This window comes from Carcharodon carcharias, chromosome 5 (genome assembly GCF_017639515.1).
Source record: "Carcharodon carcharias isolate sCarCar2 chromosome 5, sCarCar2.pri, whole genome shotgun sequence".
Taxonomy (NCBI): Eukaryota; Metazoa; Chordata; class Chondrichthyes; order Lamniformes; family Lamnidae; genus Carcharodon; species Carcharodon carcharias.
The window spans coordinates 151,866,814-151,887,122 of NC_054471.1; the positions used below are offsets into that span (position 1 = coordinate 151,866,814).

A 20,309-nucleotide genomic window follows, 5' to 3' on the forward strand; every position below is an offset into this window, starting at 1 on the left:
ACCAGGGGGCTCTAGCTTTGGCTGTACCACCCTTTTTCTTTGTGGGGACATGTCTACACTGTGCCCATTGAATCTCACCTTTGAATGCCTCCCACTGATTTGACATCGTTTTTGCTTCTATTAGCTGTATTGAGCCCACTCTCTCACCAGCTTACCTTTCAGCTTTGTAAAATCTGTCTTCCCCCAATTTAGAACTTTCACTCCTATTCTATCTTTGTCCTTTTGCATAATGATACTAAATCTAACTATATTGTGGTCACTATCTCCAAAATGTTCCCCTGCTGCTACTTCATCCACTTGCCCAGCTTCTTTTCCTAAGACTAAATCTAGAGTTGTGTACCCTCTCGCTGGGCTTATGATGTGCTGGCTAAAAAATTCTCTTGAATGCAGTTCAAGAATTTTGCGCCCTTCACACTGTTCGTATCCCAGCTGATATTAGGGTGGTTGAAGTCCCCAACGGTTACTGCACTATTGTTGTTGCACTCTGATGTCTGTCTAGCTCCCTTCCACTATTTTGGGGTCTATAGTACACTCCTAGCAGTGTGGCTGCCCCTTTTTTTTTATCCCTGAGCTCAATCCATATGACTTCATTTGATGCTTCATTTAGTATATCATCCCCCCTCACAGCTGTAATTGATTCTTTAACCAATAATGTTATACCCCCACCTTTTTTATCCCCCTCCCTATCCTGCCTGAAAACTCTATACCCAGGGACATTGAGCTGCCATTTTTGCCCCTCCTTAAGCCCAGTTTCAGTTACAGTGATGATACCATGCCGCCATGTGTCCATCTGTGCCCTCAGCTCATTGACTTTATTTACTATGCTCCTTGCATTTACATATATACCTTTTAACTCTGCCAAATTCCTGTGCTGGGCACTTATTAACCTGTGCTGCTTCTGTCTTTCAGAGTCACTGATTAATTCTCCATTTCCTGCCCCCTGCTCTGAATTTACCTGAGGTTCCCATCCCCCTGCCAATTTAGTTTAAAACCCTCAATAGCACCAGCAAATCTTCCTGCGAGGATATTCATCCCAGTCCTGTTCAGGTGTAGACCATCCGACTTGTACAAGTCTTACCATCCCCATAATCGGTCCCAATGCTTCAGAAATTTGATGCCCTCTCTCCTACACCAGCATTCCAGCCGCGTGTTCAACCGCTCAATCCTCCTGTTTGTATACTCGCACATGGGATTGGGAGTAATTCTGAGATTACTGCTTTAGAGGTCCTGCTTTTCAATCTCTTTCCGAGCTCCCTAAAATCTTCTTTCAGGACCTCACCCCCTTTCCTACCTAAATCATTGGTACCAATGTGGACCATGACCTTTGGCTGATTACCCTGCCCCAGAAGAATGTCCTGCAGCCGCTCCGTGACATCTTTTACCCTGACACCAGGGAGGCAACATACCATCCTGGAGTCACGTCTACCGCCACAGAAGCACCTGTGTGTTCCCCTAACCAATGAATCCCCTATTATCACTGCTCTTCCCCTCTTTTTTCCTCCCCCTCCTGTACAGCAGAGCTGCCTGTGGTGCCACAAACTTGGTTCTGATTGTGCTTCTCCGAGGAACCAACACCTTCACTGGTACTCAAAATGGAAAACCGAGTGACGAGCGGGACCCGAGGGGACTGCTTCACTACCTGCTTAATTCGCTTGGACTGCCAGGTGGTCACCCATTCCCTTTCTGCCTCCAGAGCTGCAGTGTGACCACCTCTCCGAACGTGCTATCCACGTAGCTCTCAGCTATAAGGGCATTTAGAAACTCATAATATGGTTAGGCAGAGTCAGCAGTGATTTATGAAATGGAGGTAATATTTGACAAATCTCTTATTTTTTCAGGGTGGCATTCAATAAAGTGCCACACAAGAGATTATTACACAAAATTAGGACTCATGGGATTGGGGTAATAAAATGGATTGAGATTAATTAACAGACCAAAAAAACATACATCATAAATGAGCAAATTTCAGATTGGCAGGCTGTAATTAACAGTACCAAACAGATCAGTGCTTGGATCTAGCTTTTTACAATTGAAATCCATGACTTAACTGAGGAGATCAAATGTAATGTACCCAGGTTTGCTGACATTATTGTTAAAGACTGATAACTTCTAAAAAAATATTTGAATTCCCACTGACTGACTAAAATGAATTGCATGACACTGACTAAGATGAATTGCATGACAGGATTTCAAGTTTTAAGACTTCTGTAGTAACAAACAAACTAAAAGCATCTCAACGAAACACTACTTAGTAGGCAACTGGCTGATGGATTGTCATGTGAAGAAATGATATCGCTTCAAGAAAAATAGAAGAGCAGGATACATTATAAATAGTAAGAGGATGGAAATATTAGTATTCATAGGTACCTGTATGTTCTCGTACATGAATCACAGTTGACAAGCAGGTATAGCAAGCAATTAGGAAAAGAAATGTTATGTTGGCTTTAATTACAAAGGAATTGGAGTATATGAGTGAAGAAGAATTACTGCAACTGTATAGAGGCTTGGTTAGATCACATCTGGAGTACTGTTTATGATTTGATCTCCTTATCAGAGAATATACTTAGCTTAAAGGGAATGCAACAAAGGTCCACTAAGGTGACAACTACAGTGAGGGAATTGTCCTATTATAGAGTAGATTGGGCCTCTCTTCCTAGAGTTTAAAAGAATGAGAGATGATTTTATATCTTTAGAAAGATATAAAATTTTTACGGGGCCTGACAGGGTAGATTTTGGGAGGATGTTTCCCCTGACTGGATGGCCTAGTACTGGGAGGCACAGTCTCAGGATAATTCTGAATTATCTACCTCAGAGTTGTGGACCTTCAGTCAAGTAGATTCAAGACATGGACAGATAGATTTTTGGATATTAGAGGGATCATGGGATTTTGAGATAGTGTTGGAAAGGATAGCTGAGGTCAAGGTCAGCTATGATACCGAATGGTGGAGCAGGCTCAAAGGGCCAAATGGTCTATTCCCACTTCTATTTCTTTCTTATGTACTTTATTTTAGTTAAGGTTGAGAGTTAACACTTGCCTAGCAATAAAAGTTGATGTGAACTTTTTGATTTGTTCTATGAATGGGGAGAAAGGATAGTGATTTAAAATGACCAAACTTCAAGAAAAATACAAGGAGAAATGTGTTCCCCTAAATTCTTAGCAAAAAGAATTGATGATTCAGAGCTGGATATGCATTGAAATTGAATAAATATTCTGAAATTTTGATTTTATGTTTAGTGATTTAGAGAAACCTTTGTGTAGAACTTGTCTGAAGGGGATTAGTTAGATGTGGTTGAAGGGAGAGAAAATTTGCAGTGGTCTTTCATATATTATTTATGTAGTGGGAACGAATGGATCTATCAGAGTATGGAGCTATCAAATAGAGGCTGATGGCATCAGTATTTGGGAAAGGTAAAGTTTTGATCAGTCAGTCATACCTGGGAAATCCCTGGTACCACTTAGTCACATGGGGTAGTAACAAGCGTAGGAAATAGGAGCAGGAATAGGCATTCATCTATATCATGGCTGATCCACCTCAATGCCATTTTACCTGCACTATCCCCATATCCCTTGATATCTTTAATATCTAGAAATCTATCGATCTCAGTCTTGAATATACTCAATCACAGAGCATCTACAGCCCTCTGAGGTAGAGAATTCCAAAGATTCATTACCCTCTGACTGAAGAAATTCCTCCTCAGTCCTAAATGGCCTACTCCTCATTCTGAGACTCTGTCCCCTGGTTCTAGAGAACCTCAACCAGGGGAGACATCCTTCCTGCATCTGCCATAAAACGTAGGAGTAGAAGTAGGCCTTTCAGACAATGGAGTCTGCTCCACTATTCAATGATCTGATAATCCTCAACTCCACTTTCCTGCCTTTTCCCCATAACCCTCACTGATTAAAAACCTGTCTATCTCAACCTTGAATATACTCAACAACCCAGCCTCTACAGCTCACTGGGGTAAAGAATTCCACTGATTGACTATCCTCTGATAGAAGAAATTCCTCCTCATCTCTGTTTTAAATGGGTGCCCCCTTACTCTGAGATTATGCCCTCTGGTCGTAGACTCTCCCACAAGGGAGAACAACCTCTCAGCATCTAAAACAAAAACAGAATTACCTGGAAAAACTCAGCAGGTCTGGCAGCATCGGCGGAGAAGAAAAGAGTTGACGTTTCGAGTCCTCATGACCCTTCGACCGAACTGAACTCTCAGCATCTACCCTGTCAAGCCCTCTAAGAATCTTGTATGTTTCAATAAGGTCACCTCTCATTCTTCTAAACTCCAATGAGTACAGGCCCAACCTACTCAACTTCTCCTCATAAAATCCCTCCATACCTGGGATCAACCCTAGTGAACCTTCTCTGGACTGCCTCCAATGCCATTATACCTTTCCTTAGATAAGGGGACCAAAATTGTTCACAGTATTCTAGGTGTGGTCTACCAAGTGCCTTGTATTGTTTTAACCAGACTTCCTTATTTTTAGACTCCATTCCCTTTGAAATAAAGCCAACATTCCATTTGCCCTCCCTATTACCTGTTGAACTTGCATGTTAGCTTTTTGTGATTCATGCACGAGGACTCCCAAATCCCTCTGTGTTGCAGCCTTTATCCATTTAAATAATATTGAGTTCCCCTATTCTCCCTGCCAAAGTGCATAACCTCACATTTTCCACATTATATTCCATCTGCCAAGTTTTTGCCCACTCACTTAATCTGTCCATATCCCTCTGTAGACTCCTTGTGTTGCCCTCACCACTTGCCTTCCCACCTATTTTTGTGTCATCCGCAAACTTGGCAATAGTACATTCACTTCCCTCATCTCAATCGTTTATATATATTGTAAATAATTAAGGCCCCAGCACTGATTCCTGTGGCACTTCACTTGTTACAGGTTGCCATCCTGAAAATGTCCCCCTTATCCCAACTCTGTCTTCTATTAGTTAGTCAATCCTCTATCCATGCTAATATACGACCTCCAACACCATGGGCTCTTATCTTATTAAGTAGCCTTATGTGCGACACCTTATCGAATGCCTTTTGGAAATCCAAATATATTACATCTACTAGTTCCCCTTTATATATCCTGCTTGTGACCGCCTCAAAGAATTCTAATAAAGTTGCCAGGCATGATTTCCCCTCCATGAAGCCATGCTGACTCTGCTTGATTATATTATGCATTTTTAAATGCTCTGCTGCTACATCCTTTTATAATAGACTCTAACATTTTACCAATGATAAATGTTAAGCTAACTGGCCAATAGTTACCTGTTTTTTGTCTCCCTCCCTTTTTGAATAAGGGTGTTGCATTGGCTGTTCTCCAATCCTCTGGAACTTTTCCAGAATCTAAGATTCTTGGCAGATTACTACCAGTGCATCCACTGTCTCTGTAGCTACTTCAATTACTATCCTAGGATGCAACTCATCAGGTCCAGGGGACTTAAAGCCCTTTAGTCCCATTAGTTTCTCTAGTAGTTTTTCTCTCGTGATATTTATTGTATTTATTTTCTTCCCCTCCTTTTGCTGCTTGATTATTTAGTATTTTTGGAATGCTATTAGTATCTTCTACCATGAAGCCGGAAGTAAAGTATTTATTCAACTCCTCAGCCATTTCTTGTTTCCCCATTATTATTTCCCCAGCCTCATTCTCTACAGGACCGATGTTCACTTTGGCTTCTCTCTTCCTTTTTATAAATTTAAAGAAGCTCTTACTCTCTGTTTTTATATTACTTGGTAGTTTACCTTCAAAGTTTATTTTCTCCCTCTTTATATATTTGGTCATCTTTTGTTGCTTTTCAAAACATTCCTAATCCTCTGGCTTACTGCTAATCTTTGTCACATTGTATGTTTTTTCTTTCAATTTGATACTGCGCTTAACTTCCTTGGTTAACAATAGTTGGTTTGCCCCCTTCCTCACTGGGATATATCTTTGTTGAGAGTCATGAACTATTTTCTTAAACATCGGCCATTATTCATCAACCATCTTTACTGCTAAAATGCTTTCCCAGTCCACTCCAGCCAGCCCTGCCCTCGTTCCTTTGTAATTACCCTTATTAAGTTTAGCACTATTGTTTCTGACCCAAGTTTGTCACACTCAAACGGAATGCTAAATTCTACCATATTATGGTCACTGTTTCAAAGGGGATCCTTTACTCTGAGGCCATTTATTAAACCTGCCTCATTACACATTACCAGATCCAAAATAGCCTGATCCTTCGTTGGATCCACAACATATTGTTCTAGGAAACTGTCTGGAATGAATTCTTGCTCGTGGCTACCTCTGCCAATTTGATATTCCCAATCTACATGAAGATTGAAGCCACCATGATTAATGTGCTGCCTTTTTTACATGCCCTCAATATCTCCTGATTTATCCTCTGTCCTACAGGAAAGCTACTGTCAGGGGGCATAGAAACTACTCTCACTGGTGTCGTCTTCCCCTTGTTATTTCTTAGCTTCACCCATATGGATTCAACATCTTCCAACCCAAGATCCTTTCTTGCTATCATGCTTATTCCATCTCATACTAACAAAATTACCCCACCACCCTTTCCTTCCTGCTTGTCCTTTCGAAAAGACACACACCCCAGAATATTTAGTTCCCAGATAAAAGCAAAATACTGTGTAAAAAAATAAAAATGAATGTTGGAAAAAGGGGATTAAAAAAGGGGGTGAGGATGGAGCAGAGAGTTCATGACCTGAAGTTGTTGAACTCAAGGCTGTAAAGTGCTTAATTGGAAGATGAGGTGCTGTTTCTCCAGTTTGCATTGGGCTTCACTGGAACATCTGTGGTTTTATCCCTCAGCCTCATCCCATTTTCTATCCTTTTTATTCCTCACCACTGCCCCCACCCCATCCCCTATAGGGCCATCTGTTACTTGTTCCATGTTGTTCTTCCACACAATGACCCTTGTTCTATTATTATCACATTCTGCTTTCTTACCTTTATGCTACTATCAGCACCTTTTTTTAGCACTAACAACTACCATTAACACTCCCTTTGCCCTTTTGTGCATGACATCTTTGTCAATTCCTCCTTTGTCCCCACCTACCTCTGGCCTTCGATCCAGCTCCACCTGCTTGGCCCCCCCCCCCCCACAGTATAAATATTATCACATTTCCACTTCTCTTCAGCTCTGAAGAAGGGCCTTATGGACGCGAAACGTAAACTGTTTCTCCCTCCACAGATGCTGCTAGACCTGCTGAGTTTTTCCAGCATTTTCTGTATTTAGTTCCCAGCTTTGATCTCCTTGCAACCACATCTCCATAATGGTATAAGGTCACACCCATTAACCTCTATTTGTGTCGTTAATTCATTTATTTTGTTCTGAATATGATGTGCATTTAAGTAAAGGGCCATTAATTTTGCCCTTTTTACCATTTTTTTTCCCCATTTGACCTTACTTGCCGCAGTTTTTTATATTTGTGTACACTGTCCCTTCCTGTCACACTCTGGGTATCATTACCTAAATAACTGCCCTGCGATGCTGCCATATCCTTTTACTTTGTAAGCCTACGTATCCCCTTTCCAGAAACCTCCCCTCAATTTAGTTTAAAGCCCTCTCTACAACCCAAGATATTCAGTTTGTCAGGACACTGGTCCCAGCACCGTTCTAGTGACGCCCATCCTACTGGAACAGCTCCCTTCTACCCCAGTACTGGTGCCAGCGCCCATGAACTGAAACCCATTCTTCCCACACCAATCTCTGAGCCACGCATTTAACTCCTTGATTTTGTATACCCTATGCCAATTTGCCCGTGACTCAGGTAGCGATCCCAAGATTATTACCTTGGAGGTTCTGCTTTTTAACTTAACTCCTAACTGTTCAAATTCTTTCAGCAGAACCTCCTTTCTAGTCCTATCAATGTCGTTGATACCAACATGGACGACGACAACTGGATCCCTTCCCTTCCTCTCCAGCCCTGAGGAGATGTCCTTAACCCTGGCACCAGGTAGGCAACACAGCCTATGGGACACACGCTCATCCCTGCAGAGAACAGTATCTATCCCCCTAATTATACTGTCCCCTACCACGACTACGCTCCCATTTCCTCCTCCCACTTGAATGTCTGCCTGTACCACAGTGCTGTGGTCAGTTCACTCATCCTCCCTGCAGTCTCCGCTCTCATCCACACAGCTTGCAATAACCTCATAACTGTTGGACATTTGCAGGGGCCAAGGCCTCTCGTACGCTACCCCTGGGCCCCTACACCTGTTTCACCTGCAGTCACATCCTCCTGCCCCTGATAACAGACCAAATTTGAATCACCAAATCTAAGGGGTGTGACCGCTTCCTGGAGCAAAGTGTCCAGGTAACTTTCCCCCTCCCTGATGTAGCGCAATTCTGACTCCAGCTCCTCAACTCGGACTGAAGTTCCTTGAGCTGCAAACACTTGGTATAGATGTGTTCGCTCTGGATCACCTTGGTGTCCAGCAGCAGAACCCACAACTTGCAGCAGCAACACATCACCCGTCCTGCCATTGCTATCGTATTTTATTCAATTTATTAATTCATTACTCTAGGGTCCCCACTCTTTACACTTTATTATAATTTTTTTATACACGCCTGTTTCGATCTTATACTTAACAAGCTATTTTTAAGAAAAAGAGCAAATAAAAGACTAGAGGTCTAAATTCAAACTAACGACCTTACTTTTATTTTAAAGGCTAAAAATACTCATCAATCCTGCTCATCAATCAGCTGTTCTCCGTGCTCTTTTTCCACTTGCGCTTTTTAATGGTGTCTCACTCTTCTCTAACTCTTTCACTGTTAAAGGTCCCAGTCCCCCCTCTCACACTTGCTGTAAATTACCACGCTGTTTCCCCCTCTCTCTCTCTCCCTGTAAATGGCTCTGTCTGTCTGTCTCTCTCTCGCTCACTCTCTCACTGTAAATGGCCCCGCTGTTTCTCTCTCACTCCCTGCCCTGTCGAGCCCTGTAGGCATTTTGTATGCTTTAATGAGATCAAGTCTCGTTCTTCTAAACTCGAGAGAATATAGGCCCGGTCTTCTCAATTTTGCCATCTTGAAGATCAATCTGGTGATCCTTTGTTGCACTTCCCCCATCCTTAATTATAAGGAGGCCAAAACTGTGCACACTACTCCAGATGCAATCTCACCAAGGCTCTATACAATTGCAGCAAGACTACTTTACTCCTGTACTCAAATCCTCTTGCAATAAAGGCCAACATACAATTTTCCATCCTAATTGCTTGCTGCACCTGCATGTTGGTTTTCAATTACTTATGAACAAGGACACCCAAAACCTATTGGACGTCAACACTTCCCAATCTCTCACCATTTAAGAAATACTCTGCATTTCTGTTTTTCCTACCAAAGTGAATAACTTCACATTTTTCACATTCTATTCCTTCTGCCTTGCAAATATATTTGTGCCTGGCATCTTGGCAACAAATGTAGAAGCTGGGTAGGTGGGCATAAATTGCAGAGTAAAAGGAGCAATATAGTGCACAAGTGATCAACAGATGTCTTGACTAAAAATGAAATATCACCATTTTGAATAGAAAACAATGTGTCTATCGGAAAATGATGCAGTATATCCTGCAACATTATGATGCACTTCCTTTAACAACTTTAATTAACAACTTCCTTAATTTATTTGGATGAGGGGACCAAATGTATGATAGCTACATTTTTCCTTGGCACCAAGAAAGGTAGGCAAATAAGTTGTCCAGAGGAAGTTGAGAGTCTACAATGAGATATAGATAGGTTAAGTGAGTGGGCAAAAATTTAGCGGATGGAGTATAATGTGGGAAAATGTGAACTTGTCCAATTTGGCTGAAATAATAGAAAAGCAGCATACTATTTAAATGGAGATTGCAGAACTTGATGGTACATAGGGTTCTGAGTGTCCCAGTACTTGAATCACAAAAAGTTAGCATGCAGGTACAGCAAGTGATTAGGCAGACAAATGGAATGTTGATGTTTATTGCAAGGGGAATGGAATGTAAAAGTAGGTAAGATTTCCTGCAACTATATAGGGCTTTGGTGAGACCTCATCTGGAACTTTGCATAGTTTTGGTTTCCTTAATTGAAAAAGGAGATAAATACATTAGAAGCAGCTCAGAAATAGTTCACTCAGCTCATTCCCGGGATGAAGGGCTTATGACGAAAGGTTGAACAGGTTGGGGCCTATACCCATTTTGGTTTAGAAAAATGAGATGCGATGGGCCAATTACCGCCGCATCAGTCTACTCTCGACCATCAGTAAAGTAATGGAAGAGGTTGTCATCAGTGCTATCAAGCAGCACTTGCTTAGCATTAACCTGTTCACTGACGCCTACTTTGGGTGCCGCCATGGGCCACCCGACTCCTGACCTCATTAAAGCCTTGGTTAAAACATGGACAAAAGAGCTGAACTCCCGAGGTGAGGTGAGAGTGACTGCCTTTGACATCAAGGCAGCATTTGACCAAGTGTGGCATCAAGGAGCCCTAGCAAAACTGGAGTCGATGGGAATTGGGGAAATCTCTCGGCAGAATCACAGTGCAGAAGAGAGGTTCTTCGGCCCATCGAGTCTGCACCCACACGTGAGAAATACCTGACCTACCTATCTAATCCCGTTTACCAGCACTTGGCCCGTAGCCTTGAATGTTATGACGTGCCAAGTGCTCATCCAGGTACTTTTTAAAAGATATGAGGCAGCCCGCCTCCACCACCCTCCCAGGCAGTGCATTCCAGACCATCACCACCCTTTGGGTAAAAAAGTTTTTCTTCACAGCCCCCCTAAACCTCCTGTTCCTCACCTTGAACTTATGCCCCCTTGTAACTGACCCTTCAACTAAGGGGAACAGCTGCCCCCTATCCACCCTGTCCATGCCCCTCATAATCTTGTACATCTCGATCAGGTTGCCCCTCAGACTTCTCTGCTCCAATGAAAACAACCCAAGTCTATCCAACCCCTCTTCATAACTTAAATGTTTCATCCCAGGCAGCATCCTGGTGAATCTCCTCTGCAACCCCTCCAGTGCAATCACATCCTTTCTATAATGTGATGACCAGAACTGCACATAGTACTCCAGCTGTGGCCTCACCAAGGTTCTTTACAACTCCAACATGACCTCCTACTTTTGTAATCCATGCCTCGATTGATAAAGGCAAGTGTCCTATATGCCTTTTTCACCACCCCACTAATATGCCCCTCTGCCTTCAGAGATCTATGGACACACACGCCAAGGTCCCTTTGTTCCTCAGAACTTCCTAGTGCCATGCCGTTCATTGAATACTTCCTTATCAAAATACTCCTTCCAAAGTGTATCAACTCACACTTTTCAGGGTTAAATTCCATCTGCCACTTATCTGCCCATTTGACCATCCCGTCTATATCTTCCTGTAGTCCAAGACACTCAACCTCAGTGTTAACCACCCGGCCAATATTTGTGTCATCTGCAAACTTACTAATCCTACACCCCACATAGTCATCTATGTTGTTTTTATAAATGACAAATAATAGGGGACCGAGCACAGATTCCTGTGGTACGCCACTGGACACTGGCTTCCAGTCACTAAAGCATCTTTCTGTCATCACCCTCTGCCTCCTACAACTAAGCCAATTTTGAATCCACCTTATCAAATTACCCTGTATCCCATGTGCATTTGCCTTCTTTATAAGTCTCCCATGTGGGACCTTGTCAAAGGCTTTGCTGAAATCCATATAAACTACATCAACTGCACTACCCTCACCTACACACCTGGTCACCTCAAAAAATTCAATCAGATTTGTTAGGCATGACCTCCCTCTGACAAAGCCATGCTGACTATCCCTGATCAAACCTTGCCTGTCCAAGTGGCGATAGGTCCTCTCCTTCAGAACTTTCTCCAAATTTTCCCTACCGTTGACATGAGACTCACTGGCCTGTGGTTCCCTGGCTTATCTCTACAAACCTTCTTAAATAGCAGAACCACATTAGCCGTTCTCCAATCCTCTGGCACCTCCCCCGTGGCCAGCAAGGAATTAAAAATTCGGGTCAGAGCCGCTGCAATCTCCTCCCTTGCCTCCCTCAGCAGTCTGGGACACAAATCATCCGAACCTGGAGATTTGTCCACTTTTAAGCCTGCCAACAACCCCAGTACTTTGTCACTCCCTATATCAATTTGCTTAAGAACTTCGCAGTCTCTCTCCCTGAGTTCAATACCTTCATCCTCATTCTCTTGGGTGAAGACGGATGTGAAGTATTCACTCAACACTCTAGTGAAGTCCTCTGGCTCCACCCATAGATTGCCCCCTTGGTCCCTTATGGGCCTTACTCTTTCCCTGGTTATCCTCTTCCCATTGATATACTTATAGAATATTTTGGGATTTTCCCTACTTTTACCAGCCAGAGCTTTCTCATATCCCCTCTTTGCTCTCCTAATTGCTTTCTTAAGCTCCACCCTGCACTGTCTGTACTCTATAATGCCTCTGCTGATTTGACTCCTTTGTACCTGCTAAAAGCCTCTCTTTTCCTTCTCATCGTAACCTGAATATCTCTGGTCATCCATGGTTCTCTGGGCTTGTTACTCCTTCCTATCACCCTAGATGGAACATGTTCAGCCTGTACCCTCCCCATTTCCTTTTTGAACACCCCCACTGTTGCTATGTAGATTTCCCCACAAGTACCTGTTCCCAGTCTACCTTGGCCAGATCCTGCCTTATTTTACTAAAATCCACTCTCCCCCAATCCAAAACATTTTTTTGCAACTTGTCGACTTATTTGCTCATAACAAACTTAAACTGTACCATGTTGTGGTCGTTATCACTAAAATGCTCGCCCGCCACCACCTCAGCCACCTGTCTGGCTTCATTCCCCAGAATTAGGTCCAGCACTGTGCCGTCCCTTGTTGGATCCTCTACATATTGACCTAAAAAGTTCTCCTGTACACATTTCAAGAAATCCACTCCATCCAAGCCCTTAACACTATGTCTAACCCAATTAATGTTGGGAAAGTTGAAATCACGGAATACAATTACCCTATTGTTATTGTTTTTACACACCTCCACAAATTGTGCACATATTTGCTCCTCAATTTCCTGCTGACAATCTGGAGGTCTATAATAAACACCTAACGATGTGGCTGCCCCTTTTTTTATTCCTAAGCTCTATCCACAAAGCTTCATTCAGTGCCCCCTCCAAGATATTATCTCTCCTTACTGCAATAACTGACTCCTTAACTAATAAATGCAACACCTCCTCGTCTTTTACTACCCCACCCCCCATGTCTCGCCTGAAGATTCTATATCCCGGAATGTTGAGCTGCCAATCCTGCCTTTCCGTCAACCACATCTCGTTGATGGCTACTATATCACTGGTTGGAGTCAAAGCTAGCACAAAGGAAAATGGTTATGATTGTTGGAAGCCAGTCATCTCATCTTCAGGACATCACTGCAGGAGCTCCTCAGGGTCGTGTCCTTGGCCCAACCATCTTCAGCTGCTTCATCAAAGACCTTCCTTCCATCATAAGGTCAGAAGTGGGGGTGTTCGCTGATGATTGCACAATGTTCAGTACCATTCGCGACAACTCAAATACTGAAGCAGTCCATGTCTAAATGCAGCAAGACCTGGACAATATCCAGGCTTGGGCTGACAAGTGGCAAGTAACATTCGCATCACAAGTGTCAGGCAATGACCATCTCCAATAAAAGAGAATCCAACTATCGCCCCTTGATGGTCAATGGTATTACCATCACTGAATTCCCCACTAGCAACACCCTTCGGGTTGCCATTCGCCAGAAACTGAACTGGACTAGCCATGTATAAATACTGTGCCTACAAGAGCAGGTCAGAGGCTAGGAATCCTGTGCCGAATAGCTCACCTCCTGACTCCCCAAAGCCTGTTCACCATCTATAAGGCACAAGTCAGGAGTGTGATGGAATACTCCCCACTTGCACCCACAACATTCAAGAAGCTTGACACCGTCCAGGACAAAGCAGCCTGCTTGCTTGGCACTACATCCACAAACATTCACTCCCTCTGCCACCAACGCACAGTAGCAGCAGTGTGTACCATCTACAAGATGCACTGCGGGAATTCACCAAGGCTCCTTCAACAGCACCTTCCAAACCTATAACCGCTACCATCTAAAAGAACAAGGGCAACAGATAGATGGGAACCCCACCACCTGGAAGTTCCCCTCTAAGTCACTCACCATCCTGACTTGGAAATATATCACCATTCCTTCACTGTCACTGGGTTAAAATCCTGGAACTCCCTTCCTAACAGCACTATGGGTGTACTTACTCCACATGGACTACAATGGCTCAAGAAGGCAGCTCACCACCACCTGCTCAAGGGCAACTAGGGATGGGCAGTAAATGCTGGCCAAGCCAACAAAGCCACATACTGTGAATGAATATAAAAAAAATCATATTGAAACATACAAGATCCCTGAGGGGATTTGATAGGGTGGATACCAGGAAGATGTTTCCTCTTTTGGGGCTGGAACTGGGGGATACAGTCCTTCCTTTTAAGATTGAGATGAGTTTAAAAAAAAAATGGTGAGTTGTTAGCTCATGGAATTCTCTTCCCTAGAAAGCAGTGGAGGCTGGGTCATTGAATTTATTCAAGGCTGAGTTGGATATATTTTTACTAGACAAGGGATTCAGGGGTTATTGGGGACAGACAAGAAAGTGGTGTTTGAGACCACAATCAAATGCACCATGAGTTTATTGAATGGTGGAGCAGGCTCGAAGGGCTGAATGGCTTACTTCTGCTCGAAGTCCTATATTCCTTTTAAAGCTGCTATAAATCCCTGTATGAAGGGGGGTAAACTAACACATGGCTTTTGCACCAGCATAACGCAATAAAAATGAAGTTGCCAAGCAGTAGAAGTTTGCCGAAATGAAATTGAGTATTTTTTTGGCATAGTTTGAAACGGCCATTCTTAGCTCTGGCTGACTCCTTGCTTTGTAAATAGGAATTATTTACAAGTCTGATATTGAGCAGTGGCTATTAAGTGTATTGTGTAGACCAATTAATTCTTTTTCAACATTAAGTTTGCGACAGCATATTCATTCTCCAGTTTTTGTGACACAATATTAATCTCAATTGTGCAATTTTTTTTCTGTCTTGCATATTTAGTCCTGATCAAAAAAACCTGCTGCCCCTCATAGCAAAATTTGTCAGCAAAATTAGCTGTCAAATACAGCCATTTAAAAAGCTATTACGGCTAAATCACAAGCTAGAATCTGTATAATTGTGTCAGTAGAAAATGCTGATATTTTCTAAGTTCTATTCATATAACTGTGCTTTAATTCTTGCAGGTTATGATATGTCTACATTTATTAGACGATACAGCAGATATTTAAATGAAAAGGCATATTCCTATAGACAGATGGCATTTGACTTTGCAAGAGTGAAAAAAGGGTAAGTTTGAGATTTTTGTGAACGTCAGTTGTGCAGTTAAATATACTGTAGAATGGTGGCCTACAAAAATTGGCACTGTATTAAGTGCAATTAGATTTATTGTTTCCCAGTCTTTTGCTTGTTGCTTTTGTGAAAAAAGTTTATAACAGTTCAGCAGTTGATTGGAAAATTTAACTGTAGGACTGTACACCAAATGTTCATAGAAACTAGTCTGACTCTGCTGGTTTCTTGGCAAATATTGTATAATGTTGCTATGTTGAATGAGCAGAAGTATTAATGAGTAATGGGTTTGTAGCACAGGCCTGTTAGAAGGAAGCGAGATGTGACATTTTGTAGGAAGATATATGCACAAGAGTTAACTATATGGATGTTTAAAAGGTTAGGTTCTAAATTCAAATGTTATATTTTTATTATGGCTTGTGAGGAATGAATTGGTGGTGCACTGTATATTCTGATGGCTTGTTGACAGCCATTTCTAAAGCTTCTAAATGTTTGTATTTTTTAAATGTACAACATTTTCTAATGTATTTCAAAACTATTTTAAATTCCTTTTGTACATCATTGTACAAATGTGTTGCTTTGTTAATGTGGTGCCAGCAACATACAGATCGCTCTTTAGAAATTAGTGCAATTTTGTTTAACTGAGCTTCTGTCATTCATTAGGACTAGCTACTGTTGAAGCATGTGATGAAAATTGTAACTAGCGTTAAAACTCATGCACTGAGTCACGGGCTTTTGACAAACCTGATTGAGTTAAATAAGTTTACCTGCAGGTCTTGTGCTTCACTAAGCAGTATCCTCAGCTTCTAATTTGCTTTAATTGCTCAATACTGTGAAAGAAAAGATCAAAATGTGTCCTGAATTATCCTCAGTTGTGTTTAAATTTGGGCTTTCCAGCAAATATATTGCTTTATCTAAAGAAATTAAATTTGGGATTGCAAGGATATATTAAGTTGTAATATAAACTTGTTATAATTGACTTTGCATTTATAAATGAGAAGCAGTTTCATGTTTGGTTGCAGAAAGCAAAACTTGCTAATTTTCCATCCGTGGTTAAGGCCCATGAAAATGGTAATGCGGCAGAAGATTCACCAAGCCACAAACATTCTTCTGGGTCTTCAAGGTAGTTGTGTTAAGCAATTTCAAAATTTGGTTTTGTAAAGCCATCTGGTTAGACTTCTGGTTGAGTTAGCCCTAAGTTAGATTGAGTATTGCTGAAAAAAGAGACATGATGTCGAAACTTATTGTCTTGCACTCACCAGGGCAGTCGCAATAATGCTAAGTTTCAAAGGGAACAATGATTTATACTGCACGAGAAAAAGGTGCTGATTGGTAGACAAGAGTTGATTCTGATTGGTAGAGACATTGGAGAATGTACCATAGAACTATTGTTTAATTCAAAAAGATGCAATGCCTACACACATTCCTTTGCAGAGGACAAAACCAAAGGGTGGGGGACAATAATTCGCTGGTGCATTCGCCAAGGCAGTGCCTCAAGCAGTCAGAGTCGACTTGCCAAGCGACCAGCACCCTTTTTTCATGCAGCATAAATTGTTGCCCCCTTTGATATTTGGCATTCCAGTGTCTGTCCCAATGAGTACAGGACGAAAAGCATTTGGCAGCATGTCACTTTTCTAAGTTAGCTTGAAGTCACAATTGATTAATGTATTTGCAAGTTGGAGGGCTGTGCCATATGAAAAGTATTTAAACATCAAAATATTGCTACTCTTCAAATATTTGTTCCAGCTGTTTGTGCATTTTTTTCTGTATCCTAATTTATGTGCAGATATACATTAGGCTACATGTTCCAAAAAGCGTAATTAGGCTTTATGGAACTTACAATTTACCAGAATTCTTCTTAATCTGAGGAAATACAACTGTAAAGAAAGACCTAATAATTGGGGCTGCATTTAAAAAAAACACACAACAGAGATTACAAGGCATCACGATCTATTTAAAATTGAAAGAATGGGACCTGATTGATGGAAGAAGGCGGCCTCCAGTAGTTGATGCCAGAGCTGTGATTTTAAAGTATTTACACTCGAGATGTAGTTTTTGCTGACAAGGCCAGCATTTATTGTCCATCCCAAGTTGCCCTTGAAGCTGAAAGTGGGCTGCAGCCTTGAACTGACGCAGTCCATGTAGTGAAGATACTCCAACAACACTGTTAACTAAGGAGCTGCCTCCCATGCACCCCTCCCACCCCACAACTTAGTTGTACCCCTTATCTTCCCCTTACCTATTCAGTGGAATCTTGGCCCCTGATTCTCCTGATTGCTAAAAACGTGGAAATGCTTCTTCACGGGAGAGAATTCATTCTCCTTCTGGTCGACCAAACAGTAGTGGAATGCAGTAATTTTCACCTCCCTTTAGGTGTCTGGATTCATTAGGCCTGGCAAACCTGACGGGCCCACATTCAAGCTGAAAAGAAGAAAAAAATCTAATGCATGAAGCCTCATTAAAATATTTAAATGAGCAGCCCACCTCCCACGAATAGATTAGTGTGTGCCTCTGTTAAAATGGGCAGTTGGTGGGCTCAAGGTGGGTTGGATTTGAGATTTTTTTTACATTTTTTATTTGCCACCTAACCCCAACCCATCTGTTTTTTGGGAGTTAAAATTGCTGTTTTTGTACCATTGTCACAGTAACTCTTGAATACAAATGAATGAGTCTGTACAGAACCAGTGATATCAAAGACCTAGTTTTGCAGTTGCTGAACCAGGGCCCAAGCTGTAATTTAAAATGATTATTTTTGTCATTTAAATCTGGCTCAAGAGCCTTGAAAGGCTGTCCACCACAGCTACATTTGGATTCCATTTATATATGGCTAATTTGGTACCTATGAAATGTATTTAAAATATGCTCTCTCCCACCATCCTCCCCTTTCTTAGTAGTGGGTTTCTTTAAGTTCTTTCAGTTACTTTTTCATCTTCTCAAAATTTGCTTCCTTGACGTTGGAGGGACTGTTGTATTGCTGAACTTTTTAACTCGACCAGTGCCATGAAATCTAATCTGAAGTGGGCAGCATTAGGCTGTGGCATGACATCTAATGGCATCTGCCCTTGTGTTTAGGTTTTTAAATTTTTTTGACATGAGAACTTTCTGAAAGGCTGAGCTGATAATGTTACAGCAAGGGAATCGACGTCTGAGTAAATATTCCAGTAACCGTACCGACATAAATAGTACTTCCCCATTTAACTTTCTTTAGAGTTGTTCAAATTCAGTTTTTTTTTAAGCTCTTTGGTAATCAGTGCCTGTTCTCTAGTCTCTCCTCAAAGTCATTCAATTGCTATGATCAACTTAAAAGGAGAGGAAATAAATACAAATTATTTAGAGTATTTTTCTATTGAGGTCTAAATGGTGAAATATAAAATGCAAGAATTGATTCCAAAGCTGCAATTTTTTTCAGGGTTGATGGTGTTATGAGAATCATGACTTCAGAAAAATTGTTGAAAACTATGCAGATACTTCAAGGACATTTGGATGCTCTGCTGGAATTTGATGTAAGTGGTTTTCATGCAGATAAAATAGATTATTTAGCTCACATGCTCTTTTTTTTACAGGTCTGATGGTGCAATGAGAACTATGGCTCCAGAAAAATTGTTGAAAGGCATGCCAATACTGCAAGGGCAGCTGGATGCACTACTGGAGTTTGATGTGAGTAGTTCATCAGCATGACAGTTTGCAGTTGTGACTGTCATTGCTGAACTGGACAATTCATTTTAGTAACTAATGGAGGTTGTTTCCAATCTACCTGTATTTTAAACCTTGCATGCGTATATGGTATTGCAAAAGCTGAATGCTTACTGATGCATGGGCAGTTTGCATTCATAGAAATGCACAGTCTTATTTGAACATCCCCTTTTGCATCCCTTATTGCATGTTCATTCAGAAAACGAATGTTTCTTCCATTTCTAATCTCTTTGTAGCTTGTACCTGCTCTTTACATTTTCAGATGATACAGAATTGTATCAACGCATGCCATAAATTGCTCTCTTGGCTGTATAAGATTTTAATCGTGCCAATATCTAAACTGAACTTGTGCATCCATTTCATTGTTAGCCTGAATGCTAACAATGCAATGCAATTTTATCTCTAAAGCTGAAAAACCTTTTGGAAGAATTTGATTTGGGAACAGAAGATCTCCAAACCCTGCACTAACTATACTTGCTCTGTTCCAATTGTTTTGGTATCTTCCTGTGTAAGCCACAACATTTCAAAGTGTAGTCCCTGATTTTCTTTCACCTTAAAAGTGGCCCTTGCTTCATTATTAGTTTGGGCTGTTTGATGATTGCAGTGCTCAGCTCCATTTGCCATTTTCCAGACGATGAAGCAGTCCATGCCTGCATAATAAGTGGCAGGCAACATTTGTGCCATGTGCCAGGCAATGATGATCTCCCCATAAGAGAGAACCTAACTACCTCCACTTGAAATTCAATGACATTAGCATTGCCATATCCTTCACCAACATCATTGATCAGAAACTCAATTGAAGCAGCTACAAAAATGCTGTGGTCACTATAGCGGGTCAGATTCTGGGTTTCTACAATGAGCGGCTCACCGGACTCCCAAAACCCTCTAAAATCAACAAGGCAAAAGTCAAATGTGTAATGAAATACTCTCCACATGCCTGGCTAAGTGCAACTGCAATATTGCTCCTATCAAGGAAGAAGCATTCCACTTGATCAGAGCTCCATCCACCAGCTGAAGTATCCACTCCCTCTACCACTGACGTACCCTGTCTGCAGTTTGTACTATCTGCTGGATTCACTATGGCATTAGTAAGGCTTCTTTGGCAAGGCATCTCAAAACCCACAACCACCGCCACCTAGAATGATGAGGGGAGCAGGTGCTTGGGAACAGTATCACCTTCAAAATCGCCTCCAAGTCACATAGCATCCCAACTTGAAGATGCATCTTCAGTTCTTCATTACCAGGTCAAAATCGTT

The 20,309-nt window shown here is 41.7% G+C and overlaps 1 protein-coding gene across 20 annotated transcripts in view; it reads left to right on the forward strand.

The window, feature by feature from the left end:
• Window positions 1-20,309, forward strand: part of snap91a (synaptosome associated protein 91a) — a 216,495-nt gene that overhangs the window by 96,856 nt on the left and 99,330 nt on the right. For all 20 annotated transcript variants that reach the window (XM_041187597.1, XM_041187601.1, XM_041187596.1 and 17 more), the window contains 2 exons: window positions 15,258-15,360; window positions 18,924-19,017. In XM_041187597.1, the coding sequence (XP_041043531.1) occupies window positions 15,258-15,360; window positions 18,924-19,017 (197 nt within the window). The remainder of the gene's footprint in view (window positions 1-15,257; window positions 15,361-18,923; window positions 19,018-20,309) is intronic.